Consider the following 25,482-nt stretch of genomic DNA (forward strand, 5'->3'; position numbering starts at 1 on the left):
CATTATCTGAGGGGTTGCGAATGGAACTGAAAACTGTGCAATCATCAGCAAACATCCCCACTTTTGATCTTATGATGGAGGGAAGGTCATTGATGAAGCAGCTGAAGATGGTTGAGCCTAGGACACTGCCCTGAGGAACTCCTGCAGCAATGTCTTGGCGCTGAGATGATTGGCCTCCAACAACCACTACCATCTTATAGAATCATAGAATCATAGAATCATAGCCCAACATGTGCTAGGTATGACTCCAGCCACTGGAGAGTTTTCCCTGATTCTCATTGATTTCAATTTTACTAGGGCTCCTTGATGTCAAGGGTAGTCACTCTCATCTCACCTCTGGATTTAGCTCCTTTGTCCACGTTTGGACCAAGGCTGTGATGAGGTCTGGAGCAGAGTGATCCTGGCAGAATGGATTTGTCCTGCTTTTTGTGGTCAAGACATACTTGGGCAATTTTCTACTTTGTCAGGTAGATGCCAGTGTTGTAGCTGTACTGGAACAGCTTGGTCAGAGGTGTGGCTAGTTCTGGAGCACAAGTCTTCAGCACTACAGCCGGGATGTTGTCGGGGCCCATAGCCTTTGCTGTTATGGTTTCAGAATCAAGACAGGTAGATGGAGTTAAGATACAGATCAGCCATGATCTAATTGAATGGCGGAACAAGCTTGAGGGGCTGACTGGCCTACTCCTGTTCCTATATTAGTGCATTTCATGACTTCAGGACCTCCCAAAGTCCTTTACAGCCAGTGATGTACATTGAGGTGCTGCAGAATTCTAACAAAATGCTTTTGATGCATCCTGGAAAACTGCACAGGCTCAGACTGCAGGATCAGTCTTCAATGAAGAGTCATAGCTCTTGCTGGAAATAAAGTCTAAACTCAGGTTTTTGAGAGGTCAAGCTTTCAAGTAAAACATTATTTAAGGTAGTTGAAGACACAAAAGACCACTGTTATAATTAAGTTCAGGAAATAGAATTAGTATGGGCGGAAATAAGAAATAACAAGGGGCAGAAAACACTGGTGGGAGTAGTTTATAGGCCCCCTATAGGTTATTGCATTACCTTTGTTACAAGAGCTTGTAACAAAGGTAATGCAATAATTGTGGGGGACTTTAATCTTCATATAGACTGGACAAATGAGATTGGCAAAGGTAGTCTGGAGGATGAGTTCATGGAATGCATTCGAGACAGTTTCCTGGAACAATACGTCATGGAGCCAACCAGGGAACAGGCTATTTTAGATCTTGCATTGTGTAATGAGACAGGGTTAATTAGTAATCTCACAGTAAAGGATCCTCTGGGGAATAGTGATCATAATATGAGTGAACTCAATGTGAAATTCTAGAGTGACGTACTTAAGTCAGAAACTAGATTCTTAAACTTAAACAAAGCCAATTACATGGGTATGAGGGGTGAGTTGGCTAAGGAAGATTGGGAAATTAGATTTAAGTGTATGACGGTAGATAAGCAATGGCAAATATTTAAAGAAATATTTCAATATTCTCAACGAATATACATTCCATTGAGAAATGAAAACTCCACGGGAAAAGTGGTTCATCCATGGCTAACTAAAGACATTAAGGATAGTATTAGATTAAAAGAAGATACCTATAACATTACCAAGAAGAGTAGTAAACCTACTACTCTTATTCGCCCAAGAGAGTTTTAGAAACCAGCAAAGGATGACCAAAGAAAGGGAGAAAATAGAACATGAAAGTAAACTAGCAAGAAATATAAAAACGGATTGTAAGAACTTCTACAAGTATGTAAAAAGGAAGAGAGTAGAAAAAGTAAACGTTCATCCCTTAGGGCCGAGACAGGAGAAATTATAACGGGGAGTAAGGAAATGGCAGCGACGTTAAACAAATATTTTGTATCTGTATTCACAGTAGAAGACACAAAACGTATACCAGAAATAATGGGGAACCAAGGGGCTAATGAGAGTGAGGAACTTAAAGTAATTAATATCAGTAGGGAAAAAGTATTGGAGAAACTAATGGGACTAAAAGCTGATAAAATCCCTTGGAATGACCGCCTACATCCTAGGGTTCTAAAAGAGGTGGCTGCAGAGTTAGTGGATGCATCGGCTGCGATCTTCCAAAATTCCCTAGATTCTAGAACGGTCCCAGTGGATTGGAAGGTAGCAAATGTATCCCCGCTATTCAAGAAAGGAGGGAGAGAGAAGACAGGGAACTACAGGCCAGTTAGCCTGACATCAGTTGTCGGGAAAATGTTGCAATCTATTAAGAAAGTGGTAACAGGGCACTTAGAAAATCATAATATGATTAGGCAGAGTCAACATGGTTTTCTGAAAGGGAAATAGTGTTTGACAAGTTTATTAGGGTTTTTTGAGGATGTAACTAGCAGGTTAGATAAAGGGGAACCAGTGGATGTGCAAAAGACATACGATAAGGTGCCACATAAAAGGTTGTTATGCAAGATAAGGGCTCATGCGGTTGAGGATAATATATTTGCGTGGACAGAGGATTGGTTAATGGACAGAAAACAGACAGTAGGAATAAATGGGTCATTTTCAGGTTGGCAGGCTGTAACTAGTGGGGTGCCGCAAGGATCAGTGCTTGGGCCTCAGCTATTTGCAATCTATATTAATGACTTAGATGAAGGGACCGAGTGTAACGGGGTATGGTAGCACAGTGGTTATGTTACTGGACTAGAAATCCAGAGGCCTGGACTAATAATCTGGAGTCACGAGTTCAAATCCCACCATGGCAGCTGGGGAATTTAAATTCAATTGAATAAAAATCTGGAATAAAAAAATTAGCATTAGTAACGGTGGCCATGAAACTACCAGATTGTCATAAAAACCCATCTGGTTCACTAATGCCCTTTAGGGAAGGAAACCTGCCATCCTTACCTGGTCTGGTTTATATGTGACTCCAGACCCACAGCAATGTCGTTGATTCTTAATCGCCCTCTGAAATGGCCTAGCAAGCCACCCAGTTGTACAATCTCGCCACAAAAAGTCATTAGATGAATAAAACCGGACAGACCACCCAGAGATATACAGTCAGGAGGGAGTAGCCCTGGGAGTCCTCAACATTGACTCCGGATCCCATAAAATCTCAAGGCATCAGGTCAAACGTGGGCAAGGAGACCGCCCTCCTCTATGTTGAGGAAGCACCGAGGGTAGCACTGCACAGTCCTTGTGGAAATAAAGTCCCGTCTTCACACTGAGGACATCATCCAATGTGTTGTACAGCAGTACCACATTGTTAAATGGGATAGATACAGAACTAACAGCTCAAAACTGGGCTTCCATGATTTGTATTCCAGCACAATCTGTAACCTCATGGCCCGGCATATTCCTCACTCTACCATTGCCAACAAGCCAGGAGATCAACCCTGGTTCTAAGAGGAGTGTAGAAGAGCATGCCAGGAGCAGCACCAGGCGTACCTAAAAATGAGGTGCCAACCTGGTGAAGCTACAACTCAGGACTACATGCATGCTAAACAGCGGAAGTAACATGCTATAGACAGAGCCAAGCGATTCCACAACCATCGGATCAGATGAAAACTCTGCAGTCGTGAATGGTGGTGGACAATTAAACAACTAACGGGAGGAGGCGGCTCTGTAAACATCCCCATCATCAATGATGGCAGAGACCAGCACGTGAGTGCAAAAGGCAAGGCTAAAGCGTTTGCAACCATCTTCAGCCAGAAGTGAAGTAGAGTAGGTGTAGATGATTACTCTCAGCCTCCTCCAGATATCCCCACCATCACAGAAGCCAGTCTTCAGCCAATTTGATTCACTCCACGTGATATCAAGAAACAGCTGAGTGCACTGGATACAGCAAAGGCTATGGGCCCCGACAACATCCCAGCTGTAGTGCTGAAAGAGTTGTGCTCCAGAACTAGCTGCGCCTATAGCCAAGCTGTTCCAGTATAGCTACAACACTGGCATCTACCCAACAATGTGGGAAAATGCCCAGTTATGTCCTGTCCACAAAAAGCAGGACAAATCCAATCCGGCCAATTACCGCCCCATCAGTCTACTCTCAATCATCAGCAAAGTGATAGAAGGTGTCGTCGACAGTGCTATCAAGCGGCACTTCCTCACCAATAACCTGCTCACCAACGCTCAGTTTGGGTTCCACCAGGACCACTCGGCTCCAGACCTCAGTATAGCCTTGGTCCAAACATGGACAAAAGGGCTGAATTCCAGAGGTGAGAGTGACTGCCCTTGACATCGAGGCAACATTTGACCGAGTGTGGCACCATGGAGCCCTGGTAAAATTGAAGTCAGTGGGAATCAGGGAGAAAACTCTCCACTGGCTGGAGTCATACCTAGCACAATGGAAGATGGTAGTGGTTGTTGGAAGCCAATCAGTTCCTCAGGGCAGTGTCCTGGGCCCAACCATCTTCAGCTGCTTCATAAATGACCTTGGAACACTCTCCACTTGCCTGGATGAGTGCAGCTCCAACAACACTCAAGAAGCTCGACACTCTCCAGGACAAAGCAGCCCGCTTGATTGGCATCCCATCCACCACCCTAAACATTCACTCCCTCCACCAACGGCACATCGTGGCTGCAGTGTGTACCATCCACAGGATGCACTGCAGCAACTCACCAAGGCTTCTGCGACAGCACCTCCCAAACCCGTGACTTCCAACACCTAGAAGGACAAGGGCAGCAGATGCTTGGGAACTAAACCACCTGCACATTCCCCTCCAAGTCACACACCATCCCGACTTGAAAATATATCGCCGTTCCTTCATCGTCGCTGGGTCAAAATCCTGGAACTCCCTACCTAACAGCACTGTGGGAGAACCTTCAACACAGGGACAGCAGTGGTTCAAGAAGGCGGCTCACCACCATCTTCTCAAGGGCTATTAAGGATGGGCAAGCAATGCTAGCCTTGCCAGCGATGTCCACATCCCAGGAATAAATAAAAAAGAATAATGTATCCAAGTTTGCTGACAATACTAAGCTAGGTGGGGAAAGTAAGCTGTGAGGAGGACACAAAGAGTCTGCAAAGGGATATAGACAGGTTAAGTGAGTGGACAAGAAGGTGGCAGATGAAGTATAATGTGGGGAAATGTGAGGTTATTCACTTTGGTAGGAAGAATAGAAAAACAGAATATTTTTTAAAATGGTGAGAAACTATTAAATGTTGGTGTTGAGAAATTTGGGTGTCCTTGTACAAGAAACACAATAAGTTAGCATGCAGGTACAGCAAGCAATTAGGAAGGCAAATGGCATGTTGGCCTTTATTCCAAGGTTGGAGTACAAGAGTAAGGAAGTCTTACTACAATTGAAAAGGGCTTTGGTGAGACCTCACCTGGAGTTATGTGTACAGTTTTGGTCTCCTTATCTAAGGAAGGATATGCTTGATTAATTCCTGGGATGAGAGGGTTGTCCTATGAAGAGAGGTTGAGTGGAATGGGCCTATACTCTCTGGAGTTTAGAAGAATGAAAGGTGATCTAACTGAAACATATAAGATTCTGAAGGGGCTTGACAGGGTAGATGCTGAGAGGTTGTTTCCCCTGGCTGGGGAGTCTAGAACTAGGGGGCATAGTCTCAGGATAAGGGGTTGGCCATTTTAGACTGAGATGAGGAGAAATTTCTTCACTCAGAGGGTTGTGGATCTTTAGGCTGTGGATGCTGAGTCATTTAATATGTTCAAGGCTGAGATAGATTTTTGGACTCTAGGGGAAATCAAGGGACATGGGGATCAGGCGGGCAAGTGGAATTGAGGTCGAAGATCAGCCATGATCTTGTTGAAAGGCGGAGCAGGCTGGAGGGGCCGTATGGCCTACTCCTGCTGTTATTTCTTATGTTATGTAAGTTTAATCATGTTATTGTGGAATATATCATCTTTATGTCAGTCACAGAAGTTATTTTGAATATAGAAATTTCAGTTGCTGCAAAAATAAAATTGGAGATCTTTTTAAAATAAAAAAAGCGTTTTCAGTGAGTGTTTTGGATGATCTTGATCCGTTCACCTTCTCATTTATTGGTAGGTTCTCCGCTGCCCACTGAACATCAGCCATAGGCCTGTTGCTGTACAGTACCATCCTGCCCATCATTAGTGCCTACAGTTACTAAACACCTGGACAAAGGCCTGCTGGCTCTGTTCCCCCACCTGCCCTCAGGGCCCACTGCCACTGAAATACAACCGGAAATAAGACCTCCACAGCCAGCATAGGCAAGGCCCTGAATTTTCCATAATTCTGCAGCCCTTTCCCTGACCACGATTGGCCCATCATGTTGCTCTCATATTGGTCAAAATGTTTTTTATAAAAAAGGAAGTTGTGGGTAACAAAAATTGACTGAAAATGATGGCTGTACAGCAGAGAAGTGTTCCTCCTTTTGTTAGCCATTGAGGAGGCTTAGCATGAATTTTAACAGAAGGACAAGACAAGGAGGCCTGCTTCCTGGATATACAGAGCCCTGCTGTTCCAGCTAGTTCCACTGTTTAGGTGGACTTTAGCGCAAGCTGTGGATAACCTGGAAGAGCATTTAGTTGCTTTTTTTTTGCTCTGTTGTTAAAAAGATTATTTTTTTCTCTCGTAAGGTCAGTTTTTTTTGTAGTTTAGTGGTTTGTTGTGATTTAATTTGGTAAATAATTTAATGTTATGTTTAATAGGACCTGGTATTGAAATCTTTTTTATTCCCTTGCGTAATGAAATTTATATTCAGTTTTTTTTAAAGATACAAGTGGCTCAGTTTTTAAATTCAAATTGCTGCTACTTCCACTTTTTAAAACTTAATATTTGATTGTAATAATGATTTAATAATTGTAATTATATTTCATGTTTAATTTTATGGCGTGTTACACAATGAAAATGGCTGTTATTTTTATACTTAAGAAAATGTAAGTCTAGAACATTTAGTAATGTGCTACAGACAGACCTGCTGTCGAATCAACATTTTCTTGCCGCAGAATTTGGTTGGGGTAGCAGTATACACTGGCCTCGAAGAGCTGCAGCACTCAGGGGCCCCGAGTATAGGTCAGCATAAGTGAATAGGAAGCAAAGGCTGCAATCTTACACTCTGTAGCGCAGTACCATAAAAGTGGTATTACTAGAGTCATTTAAAGATAATATTGTTAGCATTTCAAAAGATAAAATGTGCTCGTTTCCTTGAAGTAATATAGCAGGTTACCTTTGATCTAAAAGGAAAGTTTGTTTAAAGTGCATTTGATGTGATCATGCAAACTGATTGTTCGAATATTTGAAACTGTATGTGGCGACACTGACCTTTGTGGATATGTATGAAATATGTGGAACATGTTTAGAAAACTACATCAAGAAAATGAATAGCTGTGCAATATGATCCCCAAGAAGGTTAGAAGTGGATTTAAACAGTATTGGAAATTTTTTGAAAAGCAGCTATTTGAATTGTCCAGACACAGTTTGTGGGTAATAAAAGACTTTAGCAACAGGGGAGGAAAAGAGGCTAAATGTGTTATTTGGGAGCAGAATATCATTCAATATTTACTCAAGACTTTTATATGAATAAGATGTTTTCATGAAGGGTAATCAACCCTCTACAGGGTTTCACATATGTGTTTACACATTGCACTTTTAGTATGTACTTGATCTCACTAGTTAATCATCAATAAATATATTAGTTACTTTAGGGTCTAACAGCCATCATTTCAAAGGGAGTTTTTATTAGCATTGCACAAAACATTAAACCCAGTGAACAGATGATTGCAATTGTTAATCATTGGGTATGCACATCTGCTAAGAGCAGATTCTAAAAGAAGTACAGCACCTGGATCGTTGGGGACAAGGTCAATTTACACGAACTCCTGCCGAGTGACTGAAACAATGTGCTACCACATTAAAAAAATATATAATTAGTGAAGTCCCAGGAACCCAAGGTTTTAAAATCAAATTAGAATGCAAGTCCTTGGTGGCTAGAGAGTATAATGATTGCGCAGTTATGTTACTGTGCATCTGCCAAAGCTAGTTCCAAAGCAGTTAGCAGGTGGTAAACCAGGGAGTACTGTTGCCTCTGGAAGATGAAGCCATTTCCGTTGCCTCTGCAGGATCCAAAGACCAACCAGAGGGAGAGTTTATGAGGGCACTTCCTGAAGCACCATCACCCCAATGGCAATCTAAACAAAAGGACTGAGTGTAGCCCACAGGACAGGAAAGTAGTTTTTCTGGTTCATATGGAGCTTCCCCACCACTGAAAAGATAATGTGACCAGATTCTAGCTGCTCTGGAATTATGCTTTGCAAAATAAATGTAGCTGATTCTACAGCACCAGGACCCTGAATCACAAGAAGAACCAGTTCCTGATACCTAGTTGTGAAGTGCTCACGTTTTGCATGAGCAGTCAGAGTTTTAGATGCCCATTGGCGCCACTCGTGATGCTTGAAATGCTTGCTCATTTTCGGGGCTTGTAAGTTCACCTCATAATACCACATGACTTATCTCTTCTGTGCGTGCAAAGTATCGTGGTGTGAATTTACAAACTTGGGGCCAGTGTTGCAAGCAAAGTAAGTAGCGTACTGAAGGGCAATAACCCTGTTTGTCATAGAGATGATGGGTTTTTGCTCTAGCTGCAATACCATGCCTTGGCAAGACACTCCGTGCTATATTGAAATCTGTTAGTAAAGCCTTAAGGAAGTTTCTCTGGAGGACTACAATTTATTGTTGGTGAGATTGCTTTCTCTCAGCCAAAGCCAGTGAATTCAAGATCTTTGCCCTCAGTTGCTCAAGGATTCACCAAAATAACAAATATGAGATTTATCAGTTATCATATTTAAATAATTTAGCAAGTAGACACAGCAAATGTGATCATGTCAATTATTGAATATCAATTTCAAATTATATAATTTGAACAGACCAGATGCACCAAGACCAATATGGGTATAACAATGTTAAAACTGAGGGAAACTCCAGGCATAGATTGAACTAATAAGCCATGCATCTCAGCATTTTACCTCCTTAGAGCAAAAACTCTTCTCAGAGGTAATAAGAATATCAATCAAAAGACGAATAATGGTTTAGAGTTAAAAGAAAATATTTGATTTCCTGTGTAACTACATAGCATTTTCTATTGATACATAACAAAATAAAAAGGCCGTTAGTGCTAAAAAGGCATTTAATCCACAAGAAATCACTTCAATTAAAAATTAGCATTCATGATATGTAAAAGTGCTTGCATAGCCTCTCAGAGCTATTTAACCGAGTGAGAAACATCATTGCTAGGTTCTTGATATTGGTAGTCTATTGGAGGAGGTAATGGAGCATCCACTCTGCAGCCTAGTGAAAACTGCCTCATTACGAACAGACCACCTTCATGAATCGGCCTTGAGATCTGAAATCTGGGGTATTGAGTTTTTTTTTTAAAAAGTGAATCTAAATTCTGAAAATATTTTAATATACATGCCTAAACACATCTGTAAAATCATTACAGCAGCATTTTTTGTCTCCAAATGCTGAATCACAATACAATTCAAAATGCACTAAAAAAGTATATTAAAAAAACAAATATTTCTTGGAGGAGCATGCCATCAGACCCAACCATTAAATAAATTTATATCAGAATTCACTTTCCCTTTCAAAAATTTCTAAATCCACTACTGCAAAAAAATATAGCTTCAGCTTAAATCATGATATGTGCATGTCCCACTGCATCTCCATAGTAACTACTACTTTTCATACGTCATATTTGAGGCTTTTGGTATGAGTTTTCACACGAAAATAAGCACTGATAAAAATTCTGAAATCCAATGTATTAAAAGAAATCAAATTTATTCAGTCCCCTTGGACATAGTCCTTTAATCAAGGCTAGTTTTTTCAGTTGTATTTTTTTTTTGAGTTGTCAGCTTTTTATTTAGCTGTTAAATTTTCAAAGTTTTGTAGATTGGCACGTATGCTGATGCAGTTCTGCATTACAAAACTGCCATAAAGCGGATGACGATGTCTCACATTATTATTACACACAAAATTTAAATAATTGACAAAATTAACAAAAAGTAGCCTTGTTACACAAGAGAAATACTTTGCTAAAGTATAGAACAATCTTAAAGGTTACAATGAATCCAACTCACTTAAATTAGTGAGCGATCATTAAGTATATCTATTTTTTAAAAATCCGCTGCAAAAGAATATATTATTGCAAAAGGCAAAAACATACAAAATACCTCCTGGGGTGTCAACAAACCCTGTAGGAGCCGACTCACTGAGCGTAGAACTGAATGGAACGGAATCATAGTTGGACATAGAGCGGTCACTTTGGCTGTAATCATCAGAGTAGGAGGAAGGGCTATATGCTTCAGGTTGGAAATTGGAAGAGGAAGGTAATGCTTGATGTTGCACAGTGCTGTCAGCAAACTCGGACTTCTGATATGAATGTCTGCAACATGAAATGAACATTTATTACCTCTAGGTGGTTAGGCTTGTGGAGGTGGGGGAAGAGAAAAAAAAGAGGCTACAGGAGGGATGTAATTATGACACCACACATGTTGCCATGTTCTCACGGCATAATTTATGTTATCACATTGGATATTTATTTCTCTTCATTACAAGGCTAATGACGCTCCTTTAAACACTCACTTTTAATGTTAGAGTGTAGCCCAGAGGAACTATTCAATAGCATAATCTGATTTAAAATGCACTTAAGTATTTCTCATTCATTTGTATGATTTTATGTCATATTGCAACCAAGAGCAAAATTCCACAGCTAGCCCTAAATTCACCAGAGTTAAAAATACACATCAATATTCACAAATCCAAATCAGGTCAGCACGCAAGACATTTAATTCCAAGATTACGCTTGAGTTTCAGCAGTAAAACCTATGAATGGAGGTGGCATTAGTTTAATTCCCCAATTTACAAAATAATTTTTGTAACCAATTCATCTAATTTCTATTTTTACACTTGGACCTCCGTGGGCAGGTTGTGCTCTGGCAGGCTTTGCTTTAAACTCATATCTACTTTTTTGGCATTTTTTTGGCAAATTAGCAAGTGGAAGGAAATGTACTCCAAATGTTTAGGTGCCAAAAACATGAGCTGTGTTCATATTCCTCATAAAACAATATTCATATCCATCAGAAAACTATCAAGATAGTGGTTAGAAAAGCTCTGAGTTTTATGCTGCAGTGGTGCCTGCTTTAAGAGCAGTGCGAAATAGTACCAGTTATACTACCTGCTTGTCAGGGGATAGCAGGAGCATGATTTTAACTGGGAGCCAGAAACGCAGCCCGTTGCTAGATATTCGCGTGGGGAACCCGGAAGTCAAATGAGTGTATCGCAATCTGCGATCGCAACTCAACTGAAGGCAAGTATTTGTTCTTCCAGGTTTCCCACGTGCCAGGCAGCCGGATTGACAGGCTGGCTGCCTGTCAGAAGGGAAAGGAGGCGGGAGGGAGCAAGAGATCATGACCCCTGGAAAAATATGGAGGGCGGGGGTGGGGTCCAGCATCGGGGATGGGGGGGGGGTCGTCCAATCAAGGAGTTTTGTCACGCTGGATGAGTTTGTTAGGCCTGGATGAAGCATTCTTGCTCCTCCAGGCCCACAAGCAGTGCAATAAAGGCACTCACCTCACAGATCCGGCCCTTCCCACCTGCTTTCACCTGACATGAGTCGAGCGATGGCAAGTTAAATTTATTTTACTTTTCTAATGCACAAAAAATTAAGTACCGCAACTATTTCAATGAGGTACATTGCCCCTTTAAGTATCGGCCCGCTGACTTTAAGTGGGGGAGGGACTTCTGGGTGTCAGGTGTGCGCACGCATCCATATGAACCTGGGTCAGACCCGGAAGTGGGCACTTTGGAGCCAGGATGCGGTCCCGTTCCAAAAAGCTATTATTTTAACCTCCCACCCACCCCCAACCCACCTGTTTTTGGGGGTTAAAATTACCCCTCAGATCTTTGCACATGCATATTTGAATAGATTTGCTAACCAGTGGAACTATTGATGTTAGTGAAGAGTGGGCAGTGCTATCATCTCTTTAATAGCATAAAACGTGGTCCAGTGGATCAACTTGGAATTTTAAAAATTATACTGCACTGTGTGAAACTACTTCTCTAAGGCTGTCTAATACCTGAAGCAAATCCCAAACTTGGTTTGGCTGTAGTTATACTGCACCTTTAGCATTCCTGCAAAGCCAAAAACACTTTGCAGGAATACAAAATGTTCAGTGTGATTGCCCTACAAGGCATAGCAGTAGAAACTATTTGGGCATTACTGCCAATTAAGACCATAACACAGTGAAACAATTATACCCCTGCTTATAAGAGAGATAGTTTAATGTGCTATTTGCTTCTTTAAAAATAAGCCATTTTATGGCGGAGTGCATTTAATGTCATGTACATTAGTAGCTAAAAGTAATTCGGGTAGTAACAGTTAACTAGATTTACTAACCTCAAACCATTTCTACCCTTAACCTAGGCATGCACAGTGCAGTAACATTCTGCATTCCAATCTGTATGTTATTAATTCCTTAGGGTGGACATTGGCTACATGCCATTTAATTATGATTTCATGTGCCCCATCAAGTGCATTGTAATATTTTGTACAGAATCACATAGGTATCATGCAGTCCTTGGAAACAGTATTCAATGGTCTTAACTTGCACCACAATCATGAATTAGAGGTTCCAGCAACTCAAAGATCGTTAGATATCTGTTTTCATAACTATGAAGTTATAGGGTTATCTTGCTTTCATTCTAATTAGTATGAACTGAAAATTGCAGACTATTATTTTTCTAAAATACACATACAAAGTTTTTTTTGATTAAACAATTGATTGAATGAAAAATACTGGAAAACACGAAATAACTGAAACTGACTGATGTGGGAATGTTCTACGTCCTTGCCGTAGAGCTTCTCCAAGTGGCGAATTCTCCAGTTTCATGAACTTCTCCTGGCACGTCTTCATATAGGAAAATTTTCCTACCAGGTAACCACAAACACCAGCAACTGAGAAGGAAATGCAGTTAAAAAATTCTTAAAAGATTTCTAAACTTTGGTTTTTCAATTTCCAGCTTTCTTCCCACCCAAAATGAGACTAGTGTTCCAAATATTTGATCCACATTATGGCTGGCAATGCAAGATACCGCAAACAGATATTTCTGCATATGATCTTAATGTCCCTCCTTGTTCAATCTACAAGTAAGGGTCCTTGAATTTTGCAATATAGCTGCTGAGTTGCCCCAATATTTTTTCATTTGCCATACATTGATTCGTCTAACAGCCTACTCAATGCGAGTTGCTGGCTCTCACTGTGCTGAGGTTAAGCCAATTATCGGAGAAGAGGAGCAGAAACTTTACTTTGCATCAAGTCCATACCTAACTTGGGAGTGCTTGATCCAGATACCAAGTCAAAAAATAATCTAGACCCAGTCCAGACTTCCCTCTCTTTGATAGTGAAAATGTACCTCACGTGCAGAAAAAAAATTAAAATATTTAAAAATTTTTACACCACTGGAAATAGTTTCATCAGGAAAAAACTGCTTCCACCAGAGAGTAAGGAAAATTCCTCTACAACCAGGGGACTTAGAAGATCAAGAAGGTGTATTAGCTTCAAGTTGGTTTCTCTATTGCTTAAGAAATGAATATTCACTTACATGCAACTTTAGGTATGGATCCAAATCGAGTTGAAGTAGAAAGGATTCCTAAATAGGAAGTACAAAAACTATATGAAATCATTATGAGTACAATAATTTTAATCAAAAAAATGTTAATTATTTAAAAATTACCTCTAGAGATTAGGACTTGAGTTACTAGCATACTCATCCCGGAAAAAGGCAGTGCTGTAAAAAACATTCAAACAAAGTGGTAATTAACCCGAATTACTGTATTGTTGAATAGTGTCTCTCAAAAGTTACGGCTCTACCTAGTGATTCAAAAAAAAATGCAATAAAATTATTAAGATACTTCTACAGCAAGGGTTGGGGGAGTCAATTTGTTAAAACAGTGACTTCACCTCTTGTACTTGGGTTTGAATCCTGGAGAGAGAGAAGCTAGAAAAGGTTTCTTCTCTAGGAAGGCTTTTAAAGTGAACATAGTTTTGGGTAATCTACATCCGTTCACAGTAGACCCGAGTATACACACCATTGTGATGACAATTTGACACTTAAAAAAAACATAATTTTCTGAATCATTAGAAAATAATGGACTTTGGGAATGATTACAACATACTAATCTTATTGAGGGATTCCAATGTCATTAATTACCGAGCTTCACTCCTTGTTTATAACTGGAATCTAAACCCTAAAATGAGATTGAAATAACTTGTAATAACTTTTATTACAATACCAGCAGGACTCCTGTGGTTGTTGGCTCCAGGTGAGCCGGAAGATATGCTGTTTTGCGACAGTAGGGTGTTATGCTAATGATTACACAATGAACTATGGTGATTGAATAAGTCAAATTTCAGTCATCTGGATTGTGTTGGAGATCAAATTCTGTGACTGCTCATTTTTGCATGAAAACCAAGAGTGCCTTTACCTATGTGTTTGACTTTTATCTCTTCCCTTTCTAAACTCAGGATATACATGAAGATGGTAGATTGGAGTTAAGTATGTGGGGTTCAGCAATTATGGGGACGGGATTGTGGGATTTTAGAGCACTTATTTGAAGAGGCTGTTGGGCTACGTACGAACATACAAATTAAGAACAGTAGGAGGCCATTCGGCCCCTCGAGCCTGCTCTGCCATTTGATAAGATCATGGCTGATCTGATTGTGACTTCAACCCTACTTTCCTGTCTACCTACTTTGACTCCCTTGTTAATCAGGAATCTATCTAACTCACCCTTAACAATATTCAGTGACCCTGCCTCCACCGCTCTCTGGGAAGGGAGTTCCACAGACTCACGACCCTCAGAGAAAAAATTTCTCCTCATTTCCGTTTTAAATGGGAGACCCCTTATTTTTAAACTGTGTCCTCTAGTTTTAGTCTCTCCCACAAGGGGAACATCCTCTCAGCATCTACCCCTTCAAGTCCCCTCAGGATCTTATATGTTTCAATAAGATCACCTCTCATTCTTTGGCATCATTGGCAGGTATTTTTGAGATATGGTAGCACTGCGGATGGGGAACCTGGATTTGGTAGCACTGGGGAGATAGGACGTGGGATTTAATTTACTGTCTGATTCCGGAGTTCGGGCAGTAATAGGGGAGGTTAAAAAGATTTGGGACACTGTGGAAGGAAATACCCCAATCTATCAGTACCGATGGTGGATGGCTGGGTTTGGGGCATACAAGAGGTGGTAGTACCGGGAAAAGTTCTAGGGTACAGCAGCAATCTGGCAGGGAAGTGTCGGGCTGTCAGTACTGAAGGCACAGGATCCCAGGGCATGTCTCAGAATTTAAGGGGGAGGTCTGCAAGATGTGCATACACTAGGAGGGGCTGGGCTAGGGAGTGTCTTGAGATTTTACATAATTGAAGAGGAACTTCCGGGGTGTCTGGGAGCACTGGGGCGAGGCTTGGGGTCCAGCAACATTGAAGGGGGTTGGAATCTGGGAGCATTGAGGGAAGCCTGGGTCAAACAGCAATGGGAGATGTTCCTGGGGGGGATAAAAAAAGAGGCAGATGCTCAGTAATTGGCAACATTGAGAAGAGTTAGAGACTGACAGCATTGAAGGATTGAATGGGGTTCAAGAGCACTTGGGTGGGGGGTGGGAAATGACTGCATTCCTGGGCTGTCAGCCCAGTTCTTGACCTGATGCTGATTTTAAATGCAAAATGCTGTGGATGCTGAGTGTACATTTATTGTATAACAAACAGTTGTAGTTAATTAAAACGTTACAATTGAATAACACAGGTGACGAAATTAGCTTCACAAAGCAGGGGTTAAATATGAACACGAATGAGGTAGCCTATTTGCTAACTGATAAATTTTCAGATCACTCCCCATCTATCTCCTTCTTTATCTTTGTCTAACTTATTCTCTCTAAAATTATGCATGTGGTAATAGTTTAAATATGAAATACTACCCAGATTTAGTGTTTGAAAATGATTTGTAAAGCACCTGAAGAATTTTAATTTAAATTTAGAAACTTTAATGAAGATATTAAAAGATACAAAAAAAAGACAACTCTGTGTACATTTAATCATGTGAAATATTTAATATGCTTTCATTTTGCTTAAAAGTTTACTTTGGAGATGGAGATTAATGCTAAAGGGATCAAGGGATATGGGGAAAAAGCAGGAACAGGGTACTGAATTAGACGATCAACTATGATCATTTTGAATGGCGGAGCAGGCCCAAAGGGCCGAATGGCCTACTCTTGCTCCTATTTTCTATGTTTCTATGTTTTTTCTATGTTTCCCCACTAACTTCGGCCAGACTTACTGTAAAAGAGATTCAGGGAAGACCTGCAGTCACAGTGACGTCAAATATGCAATCGTAAAAGTGACTGTTTTTCAAAACAAAAATCAATCTTATTTAAAAGGATGTATGTTGGAGATGGGTCATTATTATTTTTCAAAATATAAACCACCCCTATCCTGGTAGTACGCTCCTTTAAAAAAAATTGAAGTTCCAGTGGTAGCTTGAGGTGAAAAATCAAGGATGATTTAAAGAGGAAACGAAGGAAAGGACTTGCATTTATGTAGTGCCTTTGACAAGTTCAGCATGTCCCAAAGCGCTTTACAGCCAAGCGAATTGTAGCCACTGTTGCACTGTTGTAATGTAGGGAAATGCGGCAGCCAATTTGCACAGAAAGGTCCCACAAACGGCATGACCAGATAATCTGTTTTAGTGATGTTGGTTGAGGGATAAATATTGGCCAGGACACCGGTAGAACTCCCTTGCTCTTCTTCAAACAGTGCCATGGGTCTTTTATGTCCATCTGAGAAGGCAAACATGGACTCGGTTTAACATCTCATCCGAATAACGGCACCTTTGACAGTGTAGCTCTCCCTCAGTACGGCAATGCAGAGTCAGCCTGAATTATGTGCTCAAGCATCTGGAGTGGGGCTTGAACCCATGACCTTCTGACTCAAAGGTGCGAGTGCTACCACAGCCAAGGCTGACAACCTGTCCTCTGGAATCCTCTAAAATAGAAACACTATTGCAGCTGTTAGAGTTAAATACAGGTTTACTACTATTTACAAATTGAACATTTACCAGTTCATTTTAATTGCAGCAGAAAATATTACACAATTCTAAATTCAATGGGGGGGGAAAGAAAAAAGTGGATGAAAGATAAACAGGTTATCAAATTGGGCAGGGCTAATTACGGTTTATTGGAGTTTAAACTGGGGACTGTTTAAAAACTGCTCCAGCTGCCAGGTGACACTGAATATATTAACAATAAAAATAAACATATTTTTCAGCAGCAGAGCCTATCAGGAGACCCAGAGCGGCAGATTTAAACAAAACCCGAGAGTGGTAGTGGGGAAACTCAAAAAGTGACGTCATAGTGAGCACAGAGTGGGAAGCGGCGGAGCCAACGAGTTAGAGCTAATTGTTTAATTTATTATCTTAATTATTAACAGCATAATATCCTTTAGCGCCTAGGGTAAGTCAGTGTAAGTTTATTGGTAAGTGTTTTTAGTGGATATTGTTTAGGTTGATAGTGTTTTTAGTAGTTAGCATGTTTGTAATTCATTAGCTTTAAGGCTTTTTAACTAACAGTTAAAAAGAGAAGGAAACCAGAGCAGTTAAACAAACTGAGGGCAAGATTCTCAAAAGGTGACGTGATAGTCAGCACAGAGGGTGGGGGGAACCCGAGGAAATTAATCTAAGTCTTTAATTAACTATACATACTGTGACTATAAAATATAAATAGTTAAATAAGTAAATATTAATAATTAATTACTAATTAATTTATAATCAAGTTAAAATCCATCTAAATATAATCTAGACCATAATTGTTTCTATTAGTTCTAGAATTAAATTAATACTAACAAAGAGATAAATAAAAACTAGAAATGGCCATGTAGGTTGTGTGTCGGGACTGTGATATGTGGGAGTTTGTGGATAGTGAGACTGTCCCAGATTGCCACATCTGAAGTATATGTCTCTGCCTTGAGTCACTCCAGCTAAGAGTCCTTGAGCTGGAGTGCGAGTTAGAGACACTCCGACACATAGCTCAGCAAGGTAAGGGAACCAATGGGAGGTGGAGAAGGAAGTCCCGCAGACACTGGCCCTATCCAACAGGTACAATGTACTTTCTACCTGTGAGGATAAGGATGTAGGCTGCAGGGAGGACAGCCAGAAAGATAACCATGGCACTGTGGAGCAGGAGGCAGTACAGAAAGATTTTAGTCATAGGGGATTCGCTAATCAGGGAGATAGAAAACGTCCTCTGCAGTTGTGACTGAGAGTCCAGGAGGGTGTGTTGCCTACCTGATGCAAGGGTAAAGGATATCTTGGATCAACTGGAGAGGAACTTGGAAAGGGAGGGGGAAGATCCAGTTGCCATGGTCCACATTGCAACCAATGACAGACGGAAGAAAAGGGAGGAGGTCCTGCTAAGAGAATATCAGAAGTTAGAAACTAAATTAAAAAGCAGGACCTCACGGGTGGTAATCTCGGGATTATTACCTGAGTCATGTGCTAATTGGCATAGGGATAAACAGATCAGGTAGGTGAATGCATGGCTGAAAGAATGGTGTGGGAAGGAGGGGTTCCATTTCATGGGACACTGGCACCAGTACTGGGACAGGAAGGAGCTGTACTGCAGGGACGGGTTCCACTTGAATCGGAATGGGACCAGTATCCTCGGGGAAAGGATAAATAGAACTGTCATTAGGACTTTAAACTAGTAAGACGCTGGGAGGGATCTGGTGAAGATAACATAAGCCTGAAGAAAAAAGAAATAGGAAATGAGAGTAAAAGGTCAGACCAGGTTAAGGAATAAGGATAAAACGGTCAGGGAACAAATAACAGTTATAGGACATAAGTACAAAATGACTGTTAAAAACAAAGGGAGGGGAACAATTCCGAAAAACAAATTAAATTGCCTGTACAGCAATGGGCACAGCATCCGAAACAAAACGGGGGGAACTGCAGGTAATAATTCATAGCGAGGAGCCAGATGTGGTGGAGATAACTGATACATAGTTATACCATGTTGGGCATGTAAACAGTAAACAGGTAGTAAGAGGAGGGGTGGGACCAATCAAGGACCAAAAAGGATATTCATGGAGGCAGAGGGCATGGCCGAGGTACTAAATGAGTACTTTGAATCTGTCTTTACCAAGGAAGAAGATGCTGCCAGAGTCTCAGTAAAGGAAGATGTAGTTAAGATACTGGATGGGCTAATAATTGATAAAAAGGAGGTACTAGAAAGGTTAGCTGTATTTAAAGTAGATAAGTCACCCGGTCCGGATGGAATGCATCCTAGGTTGCTGAGGGAAGTAAGGATGGAAATTGCGGCGGTACTGGCCATAATCTTCCAAACATCCTTAGATATGGGGGTGGTGCCAGAGGACTGGAGAATTGCAAATGTTACACCCTTGTTCAAAATAGGGTGCAAGGATAAACCCAGCAACTATAGGCCTGTCAGTTTAACCTCTGTGGTGGGGAAACTTTCGGAAACAATAATCCTGGACATAATTAGCAGTCACTTGGACAAGTAGGGAAAGCCAGCACAGATTTGTTAAAGGCAAATCGTGTTTAACTAATTTGATAAGAGACTTTTGATGAGGTAACAGAGAGGGTAGATGATGGCAATGCGATTGATGTTGTGTATGGACTTTCAAAAGGCATTTGATACAGTGCTGCATTAAAGGCTTGTCAGCAAAATTGAAGCCCATGGAATAAGAGGGGCAGTGGGAGCATGGATACAAAATTGGCTAAGTGACAGGAAACAGAAAGTAGTGGTAAACGGTTGTTTTTCAGACTGGAGGAAGGTATACAGTGGTGTTCCCCAGGGGTCAGTACTAGGACCACTGCTTTTCTTGATATATATTAATGTCTTGGACTTGGGTGTAAATGGGCACAATTTCAAAATTTGCAGATGACACAAAACTTGGAAGTGTAGTGGACAGTGAGGAGGCTAGTGATAGGCTTCAAGAGGAAATAGACAGGCTGGTGGAATGGGCAGACACATGGCAGATGAAATTTAATGCAGAGAAGTGCGAAGTGACACATTTCGGTAAGAAGAATGAGAGGCAATATAAACTAGAGGACACAATTTTAAAAGGGTTACAGGAACAAAAAGATCTGGGGAATATGTGCACAAATCATTGAAAGTGGCAGGGCAGGTTGAGACAGCGGTTAATAAAGCATACGGGATCCTGGGCTTTATAAATAGAGGCATAGAGTACAAAAGCAAGGAAGTCATGATGAACCTTTATAAAACACTGCTTCGACCACAACTTGTGTATTGTGCCCAGATCTGGGCACCACACTTCAGGAAAGATGTGAAGGCCTTAGAGAGGGTGCAGAAAAGATTTACTAGAATGATTCCAGGGATGAGGACTTCAGTTATGTGGACAGACCAGAGAAGCTGGGGTTGGTCTTCTTGGAACAAAGAAGGTTGAGAGGAAATTTGATAGAGGTATTCAAAATCATGAAGGGTCTAGACAGAGTAGATAGAAAGAAACTGTTCCCATTGGCAGAAGGGTCAAGAACCAGAGGGCATAGATTTAAGGCGATTGGCAAAAGAACCAAAGGTGACATGAGGAAAAACTCTTTTACGCAGCGAGTGGTTAGGATCTGGAATGCACTACCCGAGGTGGTGTTAGAGGCGGATTCGATCACGGCCTTCAAAAAGGGAACTGGATAAGTACTTGAAAGGAAAACATTTGCAGGGCTATTGGTAAAGGGCGGGGGAGTGGGACTAGCTGGATTGCTCTTGCATAGAGCTGGCACGGACTTGATGGGCCAAACGGCCTCCTTCTATGCTGTAACCTTTCTATGATTCTATGATAAGGAACAGGACTGGCAGTTAAATATTGCAGAAAATCATCATAGAATCATAGAAAGGTTACAGCACGGAAGGAGGCCTTTCCGCCCATCGAGTCCGCGCCGGCTCTATGCAAGAGCAATCCAGCTAGTTCCACTCCCCCGCCCTTTCCCCGTAGCCCTGCAAATTTTTTCCTTTCAAGTACTTATCCAGTTCCCTTTTGAAGGTTGTGTTTGATTCAGCCTCCACCACCCCCTCGGGCAGTGCAAACCAGATCCTAACCACTCGTTGTGTTAAAAAGTTTTTTCTCATGTCACCTTTGGTTCTTTTGCCAATCACCTTAAATCTATGTCCTCTGGTTCTTGATCTTTCTGCCAATGGGAACAGTTTTTCTCTATCTACACCCTTCATGATTTTGAATACCTCTATCAAATCTCCTCGCAACCGTCTCTGTTCCAAGGAGAACAACCCCAGCTTCTCCAGTCTACCCACATAACTAAAGTAAACTACCCACGTAACAAGGATGTCACGGAGCGGCTGCAGGGCATTCTGGAGGGAGAGGGTGAACAGCCAGTCGTCGTGGTCCATATCAGTACCAACAACATAGGTAAAAAAAGGGATGAGGTCCTGCAAGGTGAATTCAAGGAGTTAGGAGATAAATTAAAAAGCAGGACCTCCAAAGTAGTGATCTCAGGATTACTACCAGTGCCACATGTTAGTGAGTATAGGAACAGGAGAATAGTCAGGATGAATGCGTGGCTGCAGGGATAGTGTAGGAGGGAGGGATTTAGATTCCTGGGACATTGGGACCGGTTCTGGGGAAGGTGGGACCTGTACAAGCGAGACGGATTACACCCGAGCAGGACCGGGACCAATGTCCTCGCGGGGGTGTTTGCTAGTGCTGTTGGGGAAGGTTTAAACTAGAGTGGCAGGGGGATGGGAACCTGAGCGGGAAGTCAGAAGGGAGTAATGTTGAGAGCAGCAAGAGAGGGGAAGACCCAGGGGAAATTTACAATACAAATAGTACAAACAGTTGTTCAAGGACGAGTGAAAGGGAAAAGTGTAGAGCAGCAGAAAGAAAGTGTACTTTAGGCAATACAGATATAGTGAAAACTAGAAGGCGTAAGGCGATTAACCCAGCATCAAAGCTGAAGGTCAGGCTGGGGTGTGTGGCCCAACGAAGAGTTCTATATAACAAATGCACGGAGTATAAGGAATAAATTAAATTAACTACAGGTTCAAATTCAAATTGGAGGGTACGACATGATAGCTATTACTGAGACATGGATGCAGGATGGTCAGGATTGGGAACTAAATATATCGGGTTATAAGGTCTACAGGACAGACAGGGAAAATGGAAGAGGGGGAGGAGTAGCCTTAGTGATTAGAGATGAAATCACTTCAATGATAAAGGAGGATATAACGAGAGGTAAGCAGCCAACAGAGACCTTATGGGTTGAATTGAGAAATAGGAAAGGATCTAAGACTATAGTAGGAGTTGTGTATAGGACCCCTGGCAGCAGCTCTGAAGTGCTAGATTGTATAAATGCAGAGATTAGACAAGCGTCTAACAAAGGCATAATGGTATTAATGGGGGACTTTAACCTTCACATAGATTGGGAAAAGCAGATTAGCAACTGTCAGAAAGGTCGTGAATTTCTTGAGTGTGTCCGGGATAGTTTTCTACAGCAGTATGTTCGAGAGGCAACAAGGGGGCAAGCCATACTAGATTTAGTAATGAGTAATGAACCAGATTTAGTTAACGGCTTAACTGTGCGTGAACATCTATCCAATAGCGATCATAACATGATTGAGTTCAATGTAGTGTTTGAAAGGGAAAAAGTGAATCAGCTGCTAAGATTCTAGACTTGGGTAAGGCCGACTTCAATAGGATGAGACAGAGACCGTCCACAGTAAACTGGGCAAATCTGTTAATGGGTAAAACAACTGATGATCAGTGGGAAATGTTTAAAGAAACATTTAACGTGATACAGAACCGGTTTATACCCCTGAGGGGCAAGAACTCTACTTGCCAAAAAAAACAGCCAAGGACAACTAAAGAGGTAAGGGACAGTATAAGACATAAAGAAAGGGCATACAAAAAGGCAAAAAATGGCACAGATCCTGGCGAATGGGAAAGATACAAAGATCAACAAAGGGTCACAAAACAGATAGTAAGAGCTACAAAAAGAGAGTATGAAAAGAAACTTGCAAGGGATATCAAAACCAATACAAAGAACTTTTATAGTTATATTAGGAAAAAGAGGATGGTCAGGAGCAGTGTTGGCCCCTTAAAAACTGAAAGTGGGGATATTGTCATCGACAATGGGGAAATGGCGGACATGTTGAACGATTACTTTGCGTCAGTATTTACAGTAGAAAAAGAGGATAGCATGCCGGAAATCCCAAGAAAACTAATATTGAATCGGGGACAGGGACTCAATAAAGTTAACATAAGTAAAGCAACAGTAATGAAGAAAATAATAGCACTAAAGAGTGACAAATCCCCAGGACCAGATGGTTTCCATCCCAGGGTTTTAAAGGAAGTAGGTGAGCAGATTACAGATGCCCTAACTATAATCTTTCAAAGTTCTCTAGATTCAGGAACTGTCCCTCGAGATTGGAAAATTGCACATGTCACTCCGCTTTTTAAGAAAGGAGAGAGGGGGAAACCGGGGAATTATAGACCAGTTAGCCTAACATCTGTTGTGGGGAAATTGCTGGAGTCTATAATTAAGGATAGGGTGACTGAACACCTCGAGAATTTTCAGTTAATCAGAGAGAGCCAACATGGATTTGTGAAAGGTAGGTTGTGCCTGACAAACCTGATTGAATTTTTTGAAGAGATGACTAAAGTAGTGGACAGGGGAATGACAATGGATGTTATTTATATGGACTTCCAGAAGGTATTTGATAAGGTCCCACATAAGAGACTGTTAGCTAAGATAGAAGCCCATGGAATCGAGGGAAAAGTACGGACTTGGTTAGGAAATTGGCCGAGCGAAAGGCGACAGAGAGTAGGGATAATGAGTAAGTACTCACATTGGCAGGATGTGACTAGTGGAGTCCCGCAGGGATCTGTCTTGGGGCCTCAATTATTCACAATATTTATTGACGACTTAGATGAAGGCATAGAAAGTCTCATATCTAAGTTTGCCGATGACACAAAGATTGGTGGCATTGTAAGCAATGTAGATGAAAACATAAAATTACAAAGCGATATTGATAGATTAGGTGAATGAATTCCATTTGCCACAGTTTTGCCCAATGTAGATAAATGTGATGTCATCCACTTTGGATCAAAAAAGGATAGAACAGGGTACTTTCTAAATGGTAAAAAGTTAAAAACTGTGGATGTCCAAAGGGACTTCGGGGTTCAGGTACATAGATCATTGAAGTGTCATGAACAGGTGCAGAAAATAATCAATAAGGCTAATGGAATGCTGGTCTTCATATCTAGAGGACTAGAGTGCAAGGGGGCAGAAGTTATGCTGCAGCTATAAAAAACCCTGGTTAGACTGCACCTGGAGCACTGTGAGCAGTTCTGGGCACCGCACCTTCGGAAGGACATATTGGCCTTGGAGGGAGTGCAGCGTAGGTTTACTAGAATGATACCCGGACTTCAAGGGTTAAGTTACGAGGAGAGATTACACAAATTGGGGTTGTATTCTCCAGAATTTCTAAGGTTAAGGGGTGATCTGATCGAAGTTTATAAGATATTAAGGGGAACAGATAGGGTGGATAGAGAGAAACTATTTCCGCTGGTTGGGGATTCTAGGAGTAAAAATTAGAGCCCAACCTTTCAGGAGTGAGATCAGAAAACATTTCTGCACACAAAGGGTGACAGAAGTTTTGAACTCTCTTCTGCAAACGGCAATTGATACTAGCTCAATTGCTAAATTTAAATCTGAGATAGATAGCTTTTTGGTAACCAAAGGTATTAAGGAATATGGGCCAAAGGCAGGTATATGGAGTTAGATCACAGATCAGCCATGATCTTATCAAATGGCGGAGCAGGCATGAGGTGCTGAATGGCCGACTCTTATTCCTATGTTCCCTTAGCTCTGGAATCATTCTAGTAAATCTCTTCTGCACCCTTTCTAAAGCCTTCACATCTTTCCTGAAGTGCGGTGCCCAGAACTGGACACAATACTCCAGTTGTGGCCGAACCAGTTGGTTCATCATGACTTCCATACCTTTGTACTCTATGACTCTATTTATAAAGCCTAGGATCCTGTATGCTTTTTTAAGTGCTTTCTCAACCTGCTTTGTCAACGATTTGTGCACATACACCCCCAGATCTCTCTGTTCCTGTACCCCTTTTAGAGTTGTGCCCTCTAGTTTATATTGCCTCTCCTCGTTCTTCCTACTGAAATGTATCAATTCACTGCATTAAATTTTATCTGCCATGTGTTCGCACATTCCACCAGCCTGTCTATGTCCTCTTGAAGACTATTACTAACCTCCTCACTATTGACTAGACTTCCAAGTTTTGTCTCATCTGCAAATTTTGAAATTGTGCCCTGTACATTCAAGTCCAAATCATTAATATATATCAAAAAAAGCAGTGGTCCTAGTACCATCCCCTGAAGAACACCACTGTATACCTTCCTCCAGTCTGAAAAACAACCGTTTACCACTACTCTCCGTTTCCTGTCACTTAGCCAATTTCATATCGATGCTCCCACAGCC

At 41.3% G+C, this 25,482-nt stretch overlaps 1 protein-coding gene across 3 annotated transcripts in view; it reads right to left on the reverse strand.

Moving 5' to 3' along the window:
- ociad1 (OCIA domain containing 1) overlaps positions 1-25,482 on the reverse strand; it is a 49,481-nt gene that overhangs the window by 8,244 nt on the left and 15,755 nt on the right. The window contains exons 3-7 of one of the 3 annotated variants that reach the window (XM_067987774.1): positions 16,537-16,782; positions 13,685-13,738; positions 13,553-13,600; positions 12,776-12,905; positions 10,123-10,334 (exon numbers count right to left, since the gene is read on the reverse strand). In XM_067987774.1, the coding sequence (XP_067843875.1) occupies positions 10,123-10,334; positions 12,776-12,905; positions 13,553-13,600; positions 13,685-13,738; positions 16,537-16,782 (690 nt within the window). The remainder of the gene's footprint in view (positions 1-10,122; positions 10,335-12,775; positions 12,906-13,552; positions 13,601-13,684; positions 13,739-16,536; positions 16,783-25,482) is intronic. The other 2 variants (XM_067987783.1, XM_067987793.1) reach the window with 2 other exon arrangements.

The sequence above is a fragment of the Heptranchias perlo genome, chromosome 1 (genome assembly GCF_035084215.1).
Source record: "Heptranchias perlo isolate sHepPer1 chromosome 1, sHepPer1.hap1, whole genome shotgun sequence".
NCBI classification, from domain to species: Eukaryota; Metazoa; Chordata; class Chondrichthyes; order Hexanchiformes; family Hexanchidae; genus Heptranchias; species Heptranchias perlo.